Genomic DNA, 21,995 nt, shown 5'->3' with positions numbered 1-21,995 from the left:
CCCCCATTATGCCCCTTATGCAGTATATATGATGGCGACACACAGTGTAATGCCCCCATTATGCCCCTTATGCAGGATGTATGATGCCCACACACAGTGTAATGCCCCCATTATGCCCCTTATGCAGGATTTATGATGCCCCCACACAGTGTAATGCTCCCATTATGCCCCTTATGCAGGATGTATGATGCCCCCACACAGTGTAATGCCCCCATTTTGCCCCTTATGCAGTATGTATGATGCCCCCCACACAGTGTAATGCTCCCATTTTGCCCCTTATGCAGTATGTATGATGCCCCCCACACAGTGTAATGCTCCCATTTTGCCCCTTATGCAGTATGTATGATGCCCCCCACACAGTGTAATGCCCCCATTATGCCCCTTATGCAGTATGTATGATGCCCACACACAGTGTAATGCCCCCATTATGCCCCTTATGCAGTATGTATGATGCCCACACACAGTGTAATGCCCCCATTATGCCCCTTATGCAGGATGTATGATGCCCCCACACAGTGTAATGCCCCCATTATGCCCCTTATGCAGGATGTATGATGCCCCACACAGTGTAATGCCCCCATTATGCACCTTATGCAGTATGTATGATGCCCCCATTATGCACCTTATGCAGTATGTATGATGCCCCCACAGTGTAATGCCCCCATTATGCCCCTTATGCAGTATGTATGATGCCCCCATACAGTGTAATGCCCCCATTATGCACCTTATGCAGTATGTATGATGCCCCCACACAGTGTAATGCCCCCATTATGCCCCTTATGCAGTATATATGATGGCGACACACAGTGTAATGCCCCCATTATGCCCCTTATGAAGGATGTATGATGCCCACACACAGTGTAATGCCCCCATTATGCCCCTTATGCAGGATTTATGATGCCCCCACACAGTGTAATGCTCCCATTATGCCCCTTATGCAGGATGTATGATGCCCCCACACAGTGTAATGCCCCCATTTTGCCCCTTATGCAGTATGTATGATGCCCCCCACACAGTGTAATGCTCCCATTTTGCCCCTTATGCAGTATGTATGATGCCCCCCACACAGTGTAATGCTCCCATTTTGCCCCTTATGCAGTATGTATGATGCCCCCCACACAGTGTAATGCCCCCATTATGCCCCTTTTGCAGTATGTATGATGCCCACACACAGTGTAATGCCCCCATTATGCCCCTTATGCAGTATGTATGATGCCCACACACAGTGTAATGCCCCATTATGCCCCTTATGCAGGATGTATGATGCCCCCACACAGTGTAATGCCCCCATTATGCCCCTTATGCAGGATGTATGATGCCCCACACAGTGTAATGCCCCCATTATGCACCTTATGCAGTATGTATGATGCCCCCATTATGCACCTTATGCAGTATGTATGATGCCCCCACAGTGTAATGCCCCCATTATGCCCCTTATGCAGTATGTATGATGCCCCCATACAGTGTAATGCCCCCATTATGCACCTTATGCAGTATGTATGATGCCCCCACAGTGTAATGCCCCCATTATGCACCTTATGCAGTATGTATGATGCCCCCACAGTGTAATGCCCCCATTATGCCCCTTATGCAGTATGTATGATGCCCCCACACGGTGTAATGCCCCCATTATGCCCCTTATGCCGGATGTATGATGCCCCCCACACAGTGTAATGCCCCCATTATGCCCCTGTAATCAGTTGACCGGATGTATCGCACAGACAAGCACAAACCCTCTAACCGTATGTTATTTTATCCACTGACAAGGGTGATGGTCCGGACACATATAGGCCATTATGCTCTCCGGCGTGGAACATGTAACTACTGGCATGCGCATTCACGGGTACGATTGGCGCAGTGGTAATCAGTTTATCTTGCGTTTCAGTGTAAAGCGCGTCACTTCCGGACATGCACACTAGGGGATGGACATTATCTGACCTCTAGCTCAAGAGAAGTAGCTCAAGCGCAGTACATTATTGTAGACAGACTCCATTCTATATATTCTGTGACTATTCACCTCCAGGAATGGGAATGGGCCTCCTAGTCTGGGGAGGGGTTTTGGATGAAGTGGGATATTTATACATGGACACCTGGCTATTAGGCACACTATACTGAACATCATGAATTATCATCCCTGTATCAAGCCTCCTGATGAAGCTGGTGGGGAAACACATTGAGGCGGATTATTGAAACATTCTCTGATGAGTCCATACCCTTTCTTTTATACCTTGAGATATATCTGGTTCTATTTAATGTATCAGTGTATTTTTTGATATATATCACAGTTAACTATGGCTTCTGAGGTATAGCCAGCAGTGAGCGGGGGCGCATTATCATCCCTTAAGGTGCCAACCTCTGTATGTATGTATGTATGTATATAATAATCTTGTTAGTCCAGTTTTCAAAGCATATATGTAAAAAAGGTTTAAGATTTCATTTTAGAGGGGTTTTCCCACAGTATTGCCCCCTACACACACAACATGGTACCATCCACCCCACCGACTACCCCACGGCTAATGAATAAATACTCACCGAGCCCCATTCTTGGTGCAGATACTAATGAACCCATTACCTATGAGATATTTACCATACAATAGTTAGCAAGGTCGTATCATCCATAGTGGCATGCTATGGTGCCCATGAATTGAGACGGCTCAGCACCGAGCAAGCTCTCCTTGCCCATCATCACAATTTCAGTGATATCCACATTCCAATGATGGGGATACTATTGAATAGAATAGTAAATCAGGGAGTTGAAATCTCCCCGATCCACCATTCATCCTTCGCCTGTGAGTCTGAGACTCCGTGCACTGCCGGCACAATGGAGTCACTACATCACACCTGTAGTAGGGAGCCTCAGTACTCACACTGCACAGACCAGAGCTGCACAACTCAGGAAAGGGGTTGGTTGAGTAATGTGTGTTGTTGCTTCTGTTTTTTTTTTTTTATATATATATATATATATATATCAGTAATTGTGGGGGCATCATACTGTGTGGGAGCCCTCATTCTGAGCTGTATGAGCACACAGGAGAACAATATCCTGGTGATGAGTCAGATAGGGATAAGTAAGTGAGAAATACAGACATTCAGTCCATCTGGTTGCAGACTTGAATTGATATGGTGTTGTGTGCCAGGAGGGAGACCTCAAATAGTATGTTCTAAAGGAAAGCAAAGATATAATGGCAGTGTGTATCTGGATTTCAGGCAGGGAGCATAGTGGAGACAAAGAGCCGGATAAGGTCCTTAACTCAGGTCAGGAGGCCAACTTAGATGGTATAGAACTTTGCCCTGAGTGGACAGTAGATTAAGTTAAGGAAGGATTCCTTATCATAAGCAAACAATTGTCTATACTAGAGCGGAAGCCACAGTGTTGCCAAACTGGGACACAAGTTCTCCTATGGACAACTGAAGATTCAGTGACTTAGAAAGGAGTATGTGGCCCTCATCGAATGGACTTTCACATTACTAGTGAGGAGTTTTACCGATACACCTCAGCCCGTGAGGTCCTCACAAATCAACTGGGAGCTGAGAGTAGGTCTGAGGGACCTTAGCGACTCATCTCAACCCGTATGATCCCCACAAGTGATGATGGGCCTTCCCATAATACGCTGCTCAAAAAAATAAAGGGAACACTTTAACAGCACAATGTAACTTCAAGTCAATAACACTTCTGTGAAATCTACCTGTCCAGTTATGAAGCAACACTGATTGTGAATCAATTTCTCCTGCTGTTGTGCAAATGGAACAGACAACTGGTAGAAATGATAGGCAATTAGCAACATACCCCCTATAAAGGAGCGGTTCTGCAGGTGGTGACCACAGACCATTTCTCTGTTCTCATCCTTTTTGGCTGTTGTTTTGGTCACTTTTTCATTTTGCCATTGCTCTCACCCCTAGAGATACAGTAGCATGAGGCGGTGTCTACAGTACAACCCACAGAAGTTGCTCAGGTAGTGTAGTTCATCCAGGATGGCACATCAGTGCGAGCTGTGGCAAGAAGGGTAGCTGTGTCTGTCAGCACAGTGTCCAGAGCATGGAGCAGATACCAGGAGATGTGGAGGGAGCCATAGGAGGGCAACAACCCAGCAGCAGGACTGTTACCTCCTTTGTGCAAGGAGGAACAGGAAGAACACTGCCAGAGCCCTGCAAAATGACCTCCAGCTGGCCACAAATGTGCATGTGTCTGCACAAACGGTTAGAAACCAACTCCATGAGGGTGGTATGAGGGCCCGACGTCCACAGATGGGGGTTGTGCTCACAGCCAGCCCAACACCGTGCAGGATGCTTTGCATGTGCCACAGAACACCAGGATTGGCAAAGTCGCCACTGGCGCCCTGTGCTCCTCACAAATGAAAGCAGGTTCCCACTGAGCACATGTGACAGACGTGACAGAGTCTGGAGACGTCGTGGAGAGTGATCTGCTACCTGCAACATCCTTCAGCATAACCGGTTTGGCAGTGGATCAGTAATGGTGTGGGGTGGCATTTCGTTGGATGGCTTCACAGCCCTCCATGTGCTCGACAGAGGTAGCCTAACTGCCATTAGGTACCGAGATGAGATCCTCAGACCCCTTGTGAGACCATATGCTGGTGCGGTTGGCCCTGGGTTCCTCCTGATGCAGGACAATGCCAGACCTCATGTGGCTGGAGTGTGTCAGCAGTTCCTGCAAAATGAAGGCATTAACGCTATGGACTGGCCCGCCCGTTCCCCAGACCTGAATCCGATTGAGCACATCTGAGACATCATGTCTCGCTCCATCCACAACTGTCCAGGAGTTGGCGGGTGCTTTAGTCCAGGTCTGGGAGGAGATCCCACAGGAGACCATCCGCAACCTCATCAGGAGTTTGTTGAGTCCATCTCATGCTACCACGAGTGTGAAAGCACAACCAACATTCAAAAGTGACCAAAACATCAGCCAGAAAGCATTGGTACTGAGATGTGGTCTGTGGTCCCCACCTGCAGAACCACTCCTTTATTGAATGGGTCTTGATAATTGCTAATAATTTCCATCTATTGTCTATTCCATTTCCACAACAGCATGTGAAATTGATTGTCAATCAGTGTTGCTTCCTAAGGGGACAGTTTGATTTCGCAGAAGTTTGATTTACTTGGCGTTATATTCTGTTGTTTAAGTGTTCCATTTTATTATCATTATTATTATTATTATTATTATTATTATAATAAAAATTTTCCCCTTTTGAGGTTGGAAGCTGAAGAACCTGGGAGCTATTGCTGTGGAACCTGTGATTTCTATGTACGTCGATGTGTATAGGATAATATAATAGTATAATAAAGTTGTTATGGATGTGACTTAACTAACATTGAGCAGTGAATCTGTTTTCCCTATAATGATGGATATTTCTTGTTGCTAAAACTGATATTTTTTTCACGTTTAAACTTTTTTTTTATCCCCTTAACGACCGTCGTTATTCATTAAAACGACTGTCGTTAAGGGGCCGTTTTAAAACTGCAATAGGGAATAAGTGAATATTGCCGCCTGGAGGTGGCAATTCCCGCTGATATCAGCTGTTTGTGCTTCTGACACCCTGTAGTATCAGCCTAAGACAGTTTTAATCCTTAAATATTCAATCGTGACAGCAGTATTTAAGTTGTTACAAGGGGGTCACAAGACCCCTTTTGTAACCATCGGACCCCCGTGATGAGAATTGTGGGTCCCGATGGTTACCATGGTACATTGAGATCATGTGATGACCCCAGGGCCTGTGAGATCTAGCTATAAGATGACTACTTAACAGAATTGGGGGACGTTACCCCAATACCAGTATCAGCAGCAGACCCCCCCTCCCCCATAACAGTGCATCATGACCACATTTTTTGCTTAATTTTTTATTTTTATTTCCCTCCTCTAAAACCTAGGTGCGTCTTATGGTCCGGTGCGTCTTATAGTCTGAAAAATATGGTATTCTAGCAAAATTTGTGCTCCAAAAGCCAAATAGCGCTCCTTCCTTCTCAGCCTTGACGTGTGGCCTAAAAGTAATTTCTGATGACATATGGGGCATCACCGCGTTCAGAAGTAATTGTGCAATAAATTATGGGGTCCAGTTTCACCTATTAATCCTTGAGTACCTGAAAATTTGTAGCAAATACAATAATTACATTTTTACCACTAAAATTTCATATTTCCATGTTTCAGTGTTATAAAATTCTGTGAGGCACCTATGAGTTCAAAATACTCACTACACCCCTAGATGAATTCCTTAGGCAGTGAAGTTTCAAATATGGGGTCACGTCAGGGGGTTTCTGCTATTTTTGCATGTCAGGGGTTCTCCAAATGCTACATGGCATTCACAATTTATTCCAGACAAATAGCACTCTTTCCTTTCCTAGCCCTGACATGTGCACAAACTGAAGTTTTTGACCACATATGCAGTATCATCGCATTCGGAATAAATTACATAACAAATTATGGGATCCATTTTCACCTATTATCCATCGTGAAAATTACAGATTTGGGGCTAAAACAATATTTTCGTGAGAAAAATTACAATTTTCTATATGACGACCTAATGTTATCAATTTCTGTGTAATACCTGTGGGTTCAAAATGCTCACTATACCCCTGGATAAAATCTTTGAGGGTTGTAGTTTCCAAAATGGGGTTACTTGTTGGGCGTTTCCACTGTTTAGGCACATCAGGGGATCTCCAAACGCGAAATGACACCCGCAGACTATTCCATTAAAGTCTGCGTTCCAAAACGTCACTCCTTCCTTTCTGAGCCCTGCCATGCTCCCAAACAATAGTTTTCCTCTATATATAGGGGGTATCAGCGTACTCAGGGGAGATTGAACAACAAATTTTGGGCTTCAATTTCTCCTGTTATCTTTGTGAAAACAAAAAATTTGGGGCTACAATTACATTTTTGTAGAAAAAATATATTTTTTTATTTTACCTGCTCTACTTTCTAAACTTCTATGAAGCACCTGGGGGTTCAGTGTGTTCACCACATACAGTACAGACCAACAGTTTGGACACACCTTCTCATTTAAAGATTTTTCTGTATTTTCATGACTTTGAAAATTGTACATTCACACTGAAGGCATCAAAACTATGAATTACCACATGTGGAATTATATGCTTAACAAAAAAGTGTGAAACAACTGAAAATGTCTTATATTTTAGGTTCTTCAAAGTAGCCACCTTTTGCTTTGATGACTGCTTTGCACACTCTTGGCATTCTCTTGATGAGCTTCAAGAGGTAGTCACCGGAAATGGTTTTCACTTCACAGGTGTGCCCTGTCTGGTTTAATAAGTGGGATTTCTTGCCTTATAAATGGGGTTGGGATCATCAGTTGTGTTGTGCAGAAGTCAGGTGGACACACCGCTGATAGTCCTACTGAATAGACTGTTAGCTGCTTTTTTCTTGCCATAATACAAATTCTAAGTAAAGAAAAACGAGTGGCCATCATTACTTTAAGAAATGAAGGTCAGTCAGTCCGAAAAATTGGGCAAGCTTTGAAAGTGTTCCCAAGTGCAGTTGCAAAAACCATCAAGCGCTACAAAGAAACTGGCTCACATGAGGACCGCCCCAGGAAAGGAAGACCGAGAGTCACCTCTGCTTCTGAGGATAAGTTTATCCGAGTCACCAGCCTCAGAAATCGCAGGTTAACAGCAGCTCAGATTACAGACAAGGTCAATGCCACACAGAGATCTAGCAGCAGACACATCTCTACAACAACTGTTAAGAGGAGACTTTGTGCAGCAGGCCTTCATGGTAAAATAGCTGCTAGGAAACAGTGTAATGGCTATTTGACCAAGAAGGAGAGTCATGGGGTGCTACGCCAGATGACCTGGCCTCCACAGTCACCAGACCTGAACCCAATCGAGGTGGGCTGGACCGCAGAGTGAAGGCAAAAGGGCCAACAAGTGCTAAGCATCTCTTTGAACTCCTTCAAGATTGTTGGAAGACCATTTCCGGTGACTACCTCTTGAAGCTCATCAAGAGAATGCCAAGAGTGTGCAAAGCAGTCATCAAAGCAAAAGGTGGCTACTTTGAAGAACCTAGAATGTAAGACATATTTTCAGTTGTTTCACACTTTTTTGTTAAGTATATAATTCCACATGTGTTAATTCATAGTTTTGATGCCTTCAGTGTGAATTTACAATTTTCATAGTCATGAAAATACAGAAAAATCTTTAAATGAGAAGGTGTGTCCAAACTTTTGGTCTGTACTGTTATCTAGATACATTCCTTGAGGGGTGTAGTTTCCAAAATGGGGGCACTTATGGGGGGGAAGGTTTCCACTATTTAGGCACATCAAAGGCTCTCCAAACGCAACATGGCGTCCGCTCTTATTTCCAGCCATTTTTGCTTTCAAAAATTCAAACAATGCTCCTTCCCTTCCAAGCCCTGCAGTGCACCTAAACAGTGGTTTTCCCCCACATATGGGATGTCGGCATGCTGAGGAGAAATTGCACAACACATTTTGTGGTCCATTTTCTATTGTTACCCTTGTAAAAAAAAAAAAAAAAATTGGGTCTGAAGTAAAATTTTTGTGAAAAAAGTTAAATGGTTATTTTTTCCTTCCACGTTGCTTCAGTTCCTGTGAAGCACGTGATATAACTCTCTCTGATTTAAGGGCATAAGAATTAAAAGTTTGAAAATTGCAAAATTTTCGCCAAATTTCCATTTTTTTTTCTACAAATAAATGTAAGCCATATCGAATAAATTTGACCACTATCGTGAAGTACAATATGTCGCTAAAAACAATCTTCGAAACAGTAAGATCCGTTGAAGCCTTCCAGAGATATTGCCTCATAAAGTGACACTGGTCAGAATTGTAAAATTTGGCTTGGTCATTAAGGTCAAAATTTGCTCCATTACTAAGGGGTTAAACAACTCTCTTTAGTGCGATCATAAAACATACACGCCTCTGATTGCTCAGATGATGCACTGTACTACTGTAGTGCCGTGTATTATCACTGCTTGTCATGTAATACTAACGGCCCCATACACATGAGATAAGTGTTGGCTGAACAGTCATTTGGCAGATGGCTGTCTCTCCCAGCTCCCCCATACACACACAAATATTCCAGCTTTCCTGTGATGTGTATGAGCGAGTCACCACCAGACTCCTCTAGCGGAGGATTATCTACAGGAAAAATAAATGGATTAGCCTCTGAAATTCAGGATGCCAGACCCTTCTCTGCCCTGACATCATCTGTCGGGAGGCCCCCAAATACATTATATAGTTGGCCAAACCCCCTGAAATCAGTGCTTTCATGCAACTTTAGTCTGTGTATGGGGAGCATTAAAAACTAACTTATTGGATGTTGCCTCTGGCCCAGCCTAATAGACTTTTGTACATTGCAGGCCCAAACACCATTATTGGCCATTTAAGTATCGTAGTAACTAGGTTGCCCCACACTATCGAGTACTTGGGGGGAGGAGGGGCATTGAGCCGAACTCTTGTCAAACCTTCTTAGATGCCATGTTTGCTTTTGACAGCAGCAAGTGGTTAGACTGCCAGGGTTGGTGTAGCAGTCGTACCTGTGCCATCCCTGTGGTGTACATTTATGTTCTGGTGCCCAAAAGAGTTACTTTTTAACATGTTAAACATTTGTTTTAAAAGAAATTAACAAAATGTGTCTTGTGCTTTTTGCATGTTTTTTTTCTTATTACAAGAATTGTTAGAGCCAATTTTCTTTTGAAACATTTTAATATCTGCTTTTTTATGGAGTTTTTCTTGTAATATAGGAAAGCCTAAGGCCAGAAATAAGCCCCACAAAACACTGTCCATGGAGACTTTGGTATCAAATAGCTCCTGTCTTTGTGTTCTTACAAACAAGCTTTTATAAAAGCCTCAAAGTCTATGTGTGAATCAGACCTGAGATCTAACGTGATAGAAGATGACAGTCCGGTGAAGACGGTAAACCTAGACGGCCGGTGGTGATGTAGTCAGTGACGGACTCTGGCCAAATACGTTTATAGAGCCGTAGTAGAAGATGAAGATTTCGTCCTCATCATGAAGTAGCTATTCCTCATGTCACGTGTAATGAATATCTCCTGCAGTATTGATAATACCGATTCCAGTGTCGGTAAATGAGATGAGAATTAGCAATAAGGAAGATGAGTCTATGAGAAAGGTATTCACCTGCAGATTCCGAGGAAGAAACTGCTTGTTGTCTGTGGCCTTAAATATATAGGTTTTATTAGTAGATGTAAAGAAGAAAATTAGATACTGTAAACATAAATTTCCTCAAATGTTTCCCATATTATCTCCAGTAATTTTATTATTACACAGGATTTTTATGACGTTACATCCGCTCATTTTCTCATTCAGGTCTCTACAATTTCGGATCCTCTCAGTGAAGATCTTCTATATAAGAGAATTTTTCAGATTTACCCATCAAGGATGGATATGGACAGAGACAAGATGGCGGAGAGGATATTACACCTCACCCTAGAGATCCTCTTCCGGCTTACTGGAGAGGTGAGAGATTCTGGTGACGTCACATTACATCATTCTTATCTATGGGAATAACAGATGGACAGAACTGGAGAGGTGAGGACGCTGGAAATGTCTGGAGTGAGATTTATGAATGTGTCTCTCCATAACCAGGATTACACAGTAGTGAAGAAGACCTCTAGTGAGCGCTATCAGGACCCTTTGTCTGAGGGATGGGGAAAAACCCTGAGCCCAATCACGGAGCTTCCACCTCACCACCTGATACATGAGGACATCAATGACCAGAAGATCCTAGATCTCACCTACAAGATGATTGAGTTGCTGACTGGAGAGGTGACACTGTTAGGAACTGGGACATTTTATAGTAAAGCTATGAAGGGATCGGGGGGATAACTCTATCATTGTATGTGTCAGTTTCCTCTAAGGTGTCAGGATGTTTGCGTCTATTTCTCCATGGAGGAGTGGGAATATTTAGAAGGACACAGAGATCTGTACAAGGACATCATGATGGAGGTTCCCCAGCCCCTCACATCACCAGGTAATAGACAGGACTGAATACACACGGCCTATAATTATCTTTATGTGAAGAATGAATTCAGTCCCTGTATGTGTTTTTTCCAGATCTATCCAGTAAGAGGACAACACCAGAGAGATGTCCCCGTCCTCTTCTTCCACAGGACTGTAAACAAGAAGATCCCAATGTTCCTCAGGATCATCAGGTAGATGGAGAGAAGGTGTCATGAGATCTCCCCTATGATGTGTAGACGGCTGTGAAGGTCTTGTGCTCAGTCTTGCTTCATCCACCAGTATTATATGGTTCATACTTGTGTAATGAGAATGGTCGAGGTGGCAGGATTAGAGCTGATCATATATGTGACTTCTCCATCTGTCTGTACAATATTTGTTTCAGGGTGAAGATCTGACCCATATTAATACTACAGAGACATATGTGAAGGGTGATGAGCGATGTAAAGAGGAGATTCCTACATATGACTACCCAGGTGAGTAGTAACCACTAAATGCAGAGAAGTCACAGATTCTTCTCAGTCACCGGCTGTGGCTGGTTTACGGTCATGTAGTCCAGCTGTATCACAATCGTGTGATCACCATTTTACATCTATACCAAAACATTCTCCTTCACCAAAAACTGTTCAAATCACTTAGGACATTGAAACCCCTTTTCTATAGAACTTAAGACCTGGAAGATCCGCCTACCAACTGAAATTAGAAGATCCTGACTCTTACCTGCCCAGATCTGTAAACTACCAATCCAAATAACAGCGTTTGTAGAAAGTGCTGACAAGTTATAAAATCACTTGTAGACAAATATCATGATGAGCCTATGAGAGAAAGCGGAGGGTAATGATGCTGTTGGCTTCCTATAACCCTGATATCTTATTAGATGAATCTACCGTCTCTCCCTTCTGTGCCGCTGAATGTACTCATATGGTCCCTACAAGACCAGGTCCAGTCTTTATGACTAAACCTCACTTTTATGATCTACAACATTAAATGTGCAGTGAGGGCCAAGTGTGAATTTCTGTACAGTAACAGCAGTTTCCCTTTTATCCTGACTTTTCAATTTCTTTTTAAACCAAATAACTTCAAATGGAATTGCGATAAAGTATACAAAAAACATTACACCTGTGCCTTGATATATCTCTAAGCTGTGCGTGGCTGATGGCTGTAATATACATTTCTTCATGTCTGCCGGCGATATGTTGGCATGATGTGAGCCTTGATTTCATGGATTCACTCCACGTCATAAACTATATCTATCCTAAAGAATTCAGATACAATCTATCCTGAAATGGGGAGCACTAATACTTTATCTACTCTTCTGCTCAGGACTCATAGTAGCTCCAATGGTCCACCATAAATAAGTGCAACTCGGATTTAGTGTTGGAGTTCTCCTACCAAACATATCTTCTTGTTGGGGATGTAACGTGTTTTTTTTATTCTGTCTTGTTTTTTACAGGTTCATTCTATGATAGTTTGATTGTGGTGGGTTCGGCCTGCCTCATTTATGTGAGTTTGTAACTCCCCTGTAGTCTTTAAAAAAAAAAGGTCTCCATTGTCTCTTCCAAATGTCCGAGATCTAAATTTAAGACACCTCAGCTCTGCACTATTATAAAAAGTTCTCATTAAATCTATAATTTTTTTTAAACTCATCTGACAGAAAATATTGACCCTTATTATAGTTTAAATTGCCAGAAGCTACCAAGAAACATACTCTAATTACCCCAGAGAGGTTTCACCACTAGTTACTCTCTTTTTTTTTTTTGATCTTTTCATTAGGTGTGTTATTATCTATAGTCAAAGTTTTGCCCATCACCCTTTAACCCCTCTACATGGATCTGTTCTTGCACAAATAGACCCCTAGGTTTGGGCTACAGTGTTGCCTGCTGTTCTGTGGTGTGAGATGACAAGAAGAATAGTCAGGTGGCCGGATCAGAACCAGGAGGGCAGAGAAAATACAAAATCAGAAGACACAATAGTAGTCAGTAAACCGACCGGGATCACGAGAAGAAACTAAGAAGAAAAAACTCAATGCGGGAGCTGAACACAGAGGACTTAACCAGCAGAGAACAAGGCTGTATCTGGCAGCTTCCGGCATTATGCATGAGCTTTAGTAGGGTGCGGTGCTTTCCATTTGAGTTAAGCAGGAAGCATATTTGACTTTGGAAGAGCGGATTTTGCTGGATTAGTTTATGGAAGCCATGTTTCTTTTCAAGAGCCTTTGAGCCACTAATGATGTGGAAACCTCTGTTCTTCCATTGACAGATGGTGGAGCTGAGTGGGAGCTTGATTTTTTGTGAGATGAGTAGAAATTTTTATTGGTATCATTTTTGCATATTTCATATTTGGGAGGCAGAATGAACAAACAGTTGAACACCACGCTCTACTAGTTCATGCTATGAGGTTTTCTATTAGACTGTGAACAGTCATTGTCTTGGTGAATAATTCAATATTTTTACATAACTTGCCATTTGTACCAACAGTTTAAATAGAAATGTTCAAAAATATAAATTTCAAGAATATTTTATTCAAATATAATATTTTTTTTTACTTAGCAGATGACTGTACCAGGAGATCAGAGGGACAGCCGACATCTTCAATTTTAAAATCAGATGAACTTGAGATCCCACAGGATACAATTGAAGGAAATTCCATTACCCCAGATATACCATCATCCCTTCACAGCAAAGATGTGTCATCTGATCCTTTGAAACAGATCCTGTCTTCTGATTCATTACCGACTACTAAGGAAAATCAAAGTCACAAAATAAGCATTAAAAAACTAACTGCTCCTAAAGCTAAAAAGTCATTTTCACAGTCAGAAGATGGAAATAGTTTTCCCGTCAAAAAGTTTTTTCTCAAACATCAAGAAATTGACACAGCAAAGAATAGATTTTCTTGTTCCAAATGTATGAACTGTTTTAACAAGAAATCAAGTCTTCTTAGTCACCAGAGAACTCACAAAGGGGATAAGCCTTTTTCATGTTCAGAATGTGGGAAATGTTTTAACCAGAAATCAGCTGCTGTTATACATCAAAGAACTCACACAAGGGAGAAGGCTTTTTCCTGTTCAGAATGTGGGAAATGTTTTAACCGGAAATGGAATCTTGTTATACACCAAAGAACTCACACAGGGAAGATGCCTTTTTCATGTTCAGAATGTGGGAAATTTTTTAACCAGAAATCAAATCTTCTTAGTCACCAGAGAACTCACACAGGGGAGAAGCTTTTTTCATGTTCAGAATGTGGGAAATGTTTTAACCATAAATCATCTCTTGTTATACATCAAAGGACTCACACAGGGGAGAAGGCTTTTTCCTGTTCAGAATGTGGGAAATGTTTTAACCAGAAATCATCTCTTGTTACACATCAAAGGACTCACACAGGGGAGAAGGCTTTTTCCTGTTCAGAATGTGGGAAATGTTTTAACCAGAAATCATCTCTTGTTACACATCAAAGGACTCACACAGGGGAGAAGGCTTTTTCCTGTTCAGAATGTGGGAAATGTTTTAACCGGAAATGGAATCTTGTTATACACCAGAGAACTCACACAGGGGAGAAGCTTTTTTCATGTTCAGAATGTGGGAAATGTTTTAACCAGAAATCATCTCTTGTTACACATCAAAGGACTCACACAGGGGAGAAGGCTTTTTCCTGTTCAGAATGTGGGAAATGTTTTAACCAGAAATCATCTCTTGTTACACATCAAAGGACTCACACAGGGGAGAAGGCTTTTTCCTGTTCAGAATGTGGGAAATGTTTTAACAAGAAATCATCTCTTGTTACACATCAAAGGACTCATACAGGGGAGAAGGCTTTTTCCTGTTCAGAATGTGGGAAATGTTTTAATACGAAATCAAATCTTCTTAGTCACCAGAGAACTCACACAGGAGAGCTTTTTTCATGTTCAAAATGTGGGAAATGTTTTAACCAGAAATCATCTCTTGTTACACATCAAAGGACTTACACAGGGGAGAAGGCTTTTTCCTGTTCAGAATGTGGGAAATGTTTTAACAAGAAATCAAATCTTCTTAGTCACCAGAGAACTCACACAGGGGAGAAGCCTTTTTCCTGTTCAGAATGTGTGAAATGTTTTAACCGGAAATGGAATCTTGTTATACACCAGAGAAGTCACACAGGGGAGAAGCATTTTTTATATCCTTAATGTGGAAAATGTTTTACTTGAAAATACACACTTTTAGCAAGAAAAAATCTTGCTACTAAGGGAGTGTGTCCAATAGACTGGAAGTAGCTTCCTATGACTGAGAACAAGGAGACAGTGTCCTTCCTGATCAGTGAGAGAACTGCTCTCTCCTCCAGCCCCACACTTATCTAATGGATTGGTGCAGAGCAGGAGAGGAAGGTACCGGGACCTGTACAGAGGCTGCACGTCCTGACTGAGCTGCTGAAGAACCTTTCACCCGACTAGCTCAAGGACCTTTCAGATCACGTAACACTGTTTTACATAACATTTAAATCTATCAGGTTTCATTATGAACTGAGCCATTTCTTAATGAGTTTGACCTCCTGAATTCAAACTGTACAATGAATTTTCCTTTTACTGCTACATATAATTAACGATAAAAAGTTTCAGTACTTTCAAACATTATTTTTGTAAATATACAGATGCGGAATATTTTGTTATGCCAACTTTCTGATAGAGTTGTGCTCAAAAGTTTACATACCCAGGCCAAATTTTTACTTTCTCCACTCGTGGTTATTGGTGGGTGAAGCCATTTATTGTCAAACTACTGTGTTTTCTCTTTTTAAATCATAATGACAACCAAAAACATCCAAATGACCCTGATCAAAAGTTCACATACCCTGGTGATTTTGGCCTGATAACATGCACAGAATTTGACACAAATGGGTTTGAATGGCTACTAAAGGTAACATCCTCACCTGTGACCTGTTTGCTTGTAATCAGTGTGTGTGCATAAAAGTTGAATGAGTTTCTGGGATCCATACTGACTCTTGCATCTTTTATCCAGCCACTGCTGTTTCTGGATTGTGAGTCATGGGGAAAGCAAAAGAATTGTCAATGGATCTACGGGAAAAGGTAGTTGAATTGTATAACACAAGAAAGGGATACAAAAAGATACCCAAGGAATTTATAATGCCAGTCAGCAGCGTTGAAACTGTGATTAACAAATGAAAAATCAGGCGCTCTGTAAAAACCAAACCACGGTCAGGTAGACCAACAACTTTTTGGCCACAACCATAAACCTTACATTTGGAGAGAGGTCAACCAGGCCTATGATACAAGAAACACCATTCCTACTGTAAAACACGTAGGTGGATTGCTGATGTTTGAGCTACAAAGGCACTGGAAACTTAGTAAAAGTTGAAAGAAAGATGAATGCAGCACGTTATCAGTAGTGATGAGTAAGCACTAAAATGCTCGAGTACTCGTTGTTCGAGTCGGGCAAATTGGAATGCTTGAGTGCTCGGTCCGAGTAACGAGCCCAATATAAGTCTATGGGAAACTCAAGCATTTTTCTGGCGGCACCACCCTCCACACACACCCCCCCCCCCCCTCCCGGCGATCTGCAGAGGTCCTAAAAAATTCCAAAATCGATGGGAGCAGTGCTCAATTGTCATGGGAACATAATGGGGAAGACCCCTGGAAGTGTTGTCCGAGTATTACGCTACTTTTATGGACTCACAATGAAACATACAAAAAGGAAACCAAAATGGAATTTCCTGGGAAATTGTATATAAGGCAAAATAAATAACCAAAAGCAAAAATGCTCCTCCACACCTTGAGCTATGTTCATACGTAGCGTTTTTGATGCGTTTTTGCACTTTTGTATTGCTATCAACAGTGACAAATACATTCACCGTGAAATGTCATTTTAAAATTTTACAACCTTATCTGGCCAAGTGGTGTGTGACACATCATCAGACATCCTGTTTCATTTATGAAGGAGGTACTCTGAAAGTCACAAAGCCTATTTTTATAGAGCCATCAGGCGCCCCTTACTATTATTAAAGGGCCAGTAGCCGTTCCTCGCTATTGTTGGAGAGACATCAGCTGGCTATGCTTTATTAACAAGAGGGTCTCCTATACTGTTATTGCGTATGCAATGACTGCAAGGGCTGCCAAAAATTTTGACGCAACCATACCCCCTTGAAGAGACATAGAGGAGGGTCTCAGTAACAAAAAATGTTCCCATTATAAAGGAGCGGGTCTCCTATAGTGAAAATGTCCATGCTGTGACTGCAAAGGCTGTGAAAAATTGAGAAAAACCCCACTAACAATTTAAAAACACACAGAGCAGGGCCACAGTAACGGCATGTTCCCATTAGAAAGGAGTGGGTCTGCTATCCAGTTACAGGGTATACAGTGAGTCCAACGGCTGCCAAAATTTGGCAAAAACCCCACTAACAATTTAAAGACATATAGAGCTGGGCCACAGTAACAGCATGTTCCCAGTACAAAGAAGAGGGTCTGCTATACAGTTATAGGGTATGCAGTGAGTACAACAGCTGCGAAAAATTTGGAAGAACTCCAATGCCCCTTGCAGGAGACGTAGAGGTCGGAGGGCCTCATTAAAGCAATATCCCCATTATTAGGAAGTGGGTCTCCCATACTGGTTGCCTATGCAGTGAATGCAACGGCTGCCAAAAATTTGGTGGAACTCCAATGCCCCTTACAAGAGATGTAGATATGGCGGTGGAGGATGAGGAGAAGGAGGAACACAAGAGCAAATAGACAAAATCAGGAAGCGTATACCCAATGTCTGGGTGTGAAGACAATGAAGGAGGGACTCAAAGTCACAAAGCCTATTTTTATAGGGCCATCCGGCAGCCCTTACTATTCTTAAAGGGCCAGCAGCCGTTCCTCGCTATTGTTAGAGAGCCATCAGCTGGCTATGCTTTATTAACAAGTTGCTCTCCTATACTGTTATTGCATATGCAGTGACAGCAAAGGGCTACCAAAAATTTTGACGCAACCCTATACCCCTTTGAAGAGACATAGAGGAAGGTCTCAGGGAAGGTCAACAATTTAAAAACACATAGAGCTGGGCCACAGTAATGCCATGTTCCCAGTAGAAAGAAGAGGGTCTGCTATACAGTTATAGGGTATGCCGTGAGTCCAACGGCTGCCAAAATTTGGCAAAAACCCCACTAACAATTTAAAGACACCTAGAGATACCCAATGTCTGGGTGTGAAGACAGAGGTGCATGGGAATAGAATTAAACCTCCCAAAAAAAAAGACACTGTTTTTGAGTTTGTTACGCTGCTATCATTCGGAGGTGTTGAGAAGTCTGGCCCAATCCAGCCCTTGTTCATTTTTATAAGAGTCAGCCTGTCAGCATTTTCAGTTGACAGGCGGATGCGCCTATCAGTTATAATTCCACCGGCGGCACTAAAAACCCGCTCTGATAAAACGCTAGCAGCAGGGCACGCCAGGACCTCCAAGGCGTAGAGAGCCAGTTCATTCGACGTGTCCAGCTTGGATACCCAATAATTATAAGGCACAGAGGAATCACGGAGGACGTTGTACGGTCGGCAAGGTACTCCCTCACCATCTTCCGAAACTTTTCCCTCCTTGTAAAGGTACCCCGCGCCTCAGGGCCTGTGCGATGGGAGGGTCTGAGAAAACTGTCCCAGAACTTATACAGTGTTCCCCTGCCTCTACTGCATTGCATTTATGTCTCTCTTGCCTGTACTCCTTGGTTGTCCAACGTACCGTGACCTCTGCCGCCAGTGTTTTGAGATGGGAATTTTTTTAATAATTCCGCAACAAGGGCATTCTGGTACTGCCCCATTTTATGAGCCCTGTCCAGCGTGGGAATAAGAGACAGAAAGTTTTCCTTGTAGCGTGGGTCTAGAAGTGTCACCAACCAGTAATGACTGTCACCCAAAATTTAGACAACACGAGGGTCACGGGAAAGGCAGAGTAACATAAACTCAGCCATGTGTACCAGACTGCAAAGAGGCAAGACTTCCTTGTCATCACCAATAGGACGACTGACCATGCTCTCCTCCTCATCCCTGTCCTCAGGCCATCCCCGCTTTACAGACGATATGACAGTTTCCTGCGCTATAGACGGTATTACTATCTCCTGTTACTCCTCATTGTCACCCATTCCACGTTGGGATGAGATGAGACTGGGCTCTGTGGAATCACCCTGTATGGTTCCTTGCTCCATCTCATCGTGCTCCGCCTGCAATGCATCCTCTTTAATTGTGAGCAGAGAGCGTTTCAGAAGACAGAAGCGGGATGGTGATGCTAATTATGGCGTCATCGCGGCTCACCATGTTGGTGGAGTCCTGAAAGTTTTGGAGGATGGTACAGATGTCTGACATCCATGCCCACTTCTCAGGTGTTATGTGTGGAGTCTGACCTGAATACCGACAGCCTTGTTGATGCTGATAGTCAACAACTTCCCTCTTCTGCTCACAAATCCTTCCCAACATCTCCAATGTAGAGTTTCAACGCATGGGGACATCGCAGATCAGTCGGTCAGCCGGAAGCTGCAAACGCTGCTGAAGCACGGCAAGGGCGGCGGAAGCTGTAGCTGACTTTCTAAAATGGGCACACATGCAGTGCACTTTGACAAGCAGATCCGGGTAGGTTTTGAGAAACCGCTGAACCATGAGGTTAAGCACATGGGCCAGACATGGTACATGTGTGAGCTAGCCTCAGAGCCACCACCAGGTTCTGGCCATTGTCACACACGACCATTCCTGGCTGTAAGGTCAGTGGTGTCAGCCACAGATCTGCTTGCTCTTTCAGAGCTGTCCACAACTCTTCAGCATTGTGTGGTTTGTCACCTAAGTATATTAGCTTCAGTACAACCTGTTGCCGCTTGGCTGAGGCAGTGCTTACAGCTTGAGACTGATGTGGTCATTTCGGAGATGGAGGCTGAGGAGGTGCAGGACCTGTAGAATGTGGGGGCAACCCTGATTGACCCAGGGCCCGCAGTCCTTGGCGTCAGGAGGACGTGTTCCGTCCCAAGGTCCGACTGGGTCCCGGCTTCCACTATATTAACCCAGTGTGCCGTCAGCGAGATGTACCGTCCTGCCCACAAGCACGTGTCCGTGGTTAGGTGGACTTTCCCAGTAACTGCGTTGTTGAGGGCACGGCTAATGTTGTGGTAATGCTCGTGTAATGTAGGGACAGCACACCGGGAGAAATAGTGGCGGCTGGGGACCGAGTACCGAGGGACGGCCGCCGCCATCAGGTCGCAGAAAGCTTCCGTCTCCACGAGCCTAAAAGGCAACATTTCGAGCGCAAGCATTCGCGAAATGTGAGAATTTAGTAGTGTGGCCTGTGGGGCGTTGGCTGCGTATTTGCGCTTGCGTTCTAAGGACTGGGGTAGGGACAACTGAATGCTGCGCTGGGACAAGGACGTGGACATGCTTGCTAGTTGAGAGTGTGCAATGACAGGTGCAGGGCGGGAGGCATCTTGGCATTCGCCATGGACAGGGGATTGGTGTGCGCGCACAACAGCGGAAGGAGCAGTGGTGTCACCCGCAGACACTTGCTAGACCCTGTGGTTCGGCCCACTTAGTCGGATGCTTTGCTGCCATGTGTCTGATCATGCTGGTGGTGGTCCGGCTGCTACTTTTGCTACCCCTGCTGATGGTGTCCTGGCAGGTAGTGCAAATGGTCTTTTTGGGGTTATCTGCAGAGTCTTTAAAAAAATAACCACTCTCTGGAAGACCTAACAGTTGTACTAGCAACTTCCGTTGTGTTGGCGTTACGAGGAACACTTTCCCGCCTTGGGTTTGCGGCCACCACACTGCTTCTTCCTGCCTGTTGTGGTGCTACGCCTCACTCCCCCTGTATGCTGCTGTCCTCGCTCTCTATGTCCCCCTGCCAGGTTGGGTCAGTTACTATATCATCCACCACCTTCTCTTCCACTTCCACACCCTGGTCCTCCTCCTGACATTCTGGCAATTGCGTCTCATCATCATCCACCTCCTGCGATAGTAATTGCACTTTTCCAACCATCGTGTGACCGTGGCTGCTACAATATTTTTGCACCGCTACACGCTTCCTCCTCTTGACTCACTTAAAGCTGGCCGGGCAAGAGGCCCGAATCTACAAATGGAAAAGTGAATAGCTCTTCTGAGTGTCCAAGTGTGGGATCAGTTGTCTCTGGGCACTCGGCATGGTGGGAGGAAGAAGGTTCAGGGTGAGGAATATGCGATCCAGATTCACGGCTACTGACACTTGACCGTGTGGAAGACAGGGTGGTGGTGCTATCCTGCCAACAACCTTTTGACACTGCTCTGGGTTCAATAGTGTTGTGCTGCGGTCCCCTAGTAATTGGGACAGGAAGGTCAGGCTTGTCCACGGACACGTCCTCGGCATCTGCATGCACCATCACCATCATGTCCACTTCCTCGTCCCTTGCCACTCACCTTGCCCATTTTAAATGGAGGACAATATTTTCCACGTTCACTAGAAATGGCTGATTTTGGAACACAGTTATATGTGATACATGTGACAGAGAACCACAGTTGTAAATAACAGGCCAGTAATTTACTGATACTATTCTTCACAGACACCTAGTGTGAATAGCTTGACTGGCACACTGCAACAGAATGTAAAAGGAGGCCAATATTTTCCACGTTCAGTTCAAATTTCTGGATTTTTATTGCTCAAATATGGAACAGATCTGGCTGTATTCTCTAGTGCTAACAACAAATGGAGCACAAAAATGGTGTACTCTGGATTACTTTTAAAGCAAATAACCAGGATTAAGATAAAAAAAAAATTTCCTGGCCCCTGATATCTGGGTCTATGTCTACAGATATTTGAAATTATTACAGCAGCAACAGACAAGACATTCAATGAACCCTTTTGTGCTATATGAACTTCAGTATGCCACGTACACTGCCTGCCCAACTCCTGCCTAGCACTGATTATTAGAGATGAGCATTGTTCTACTCGAACTGTTCGCCAATCTCAAATTCGAGCTGTTTTGGGCGGTGTTCGAGCCGTTCGGCGAACACGAACGATTTGAGAAAAATTCGGCTGTTCGATAACTGTTCGTGCACCAAAATCATAACTGGATTTTTTCTCA

The 21,995-nt window shown here is 43.6% G+C and overlaps 2 protein-coding genes across 2 annotated transcripts in view; both read left to right on the top strand.

Moving 5' to 3' along the window:
- LOC141220375 (uncharacterized) overlaps positions 1-15,779 on the top strand; it is a 104,045-nt gene extending 88,266 nt beyond the window's left edge. The window contains exons 9-14 of the mRNA XM_073666308.1: positions 10,305-10,454; positions 10,584-10,763; positions 10,845-10,968; positions 11,052-11,149; positions 11,341-11,431; positions 13,508-15,779. Coding sequence (XP_073522409.1) covers positions 10,305-10,454; positions 10,584-10,763; positions 10,845-10,968; positions 11,052-11,149; positions 11,341-11,431; positions 13,508-15,114 — 2,250 coding nt within the window. The 3' untranslated portion in view covers positions 15,115-15,779. The remainder of the gene's footprint in view (positions 1-10,304; positions 10,455-10,583; positions 10,764-10,844; positions 10,969-11,051; positions 11,150-11,340; positions 11,432-13,507) is intronic.
- Positions 1-21,995, top strand: part of LOC141220372 (uncharacterized) — a 796,264-nt gene that overhangs the window by 1,241 nt on the left and 773,028 nt on the right. The gene's annotated exons all lie outside the window — the stretch shown is intronic.

Source organism: Phyllobates terribilis, unplaced genomic scaffold, assembly GCF_046119375.1.
Source record: "Phyllobates terribilis strain yellow unplaced genomic scaffold, ASM4611937v1 Scaffold_285__1_contigs__length_2463970, whole genome shotgun sequence".
Lineage (NCBI taxonomy): Eukaryota > Metazoa > Chordata > Amphibia > Anura > Dendrobatidae > Phyllobates > Phyllobates terribilis.
This window is presented reverse-complemented; position numbering and strand designations above follow the sequence as displayed.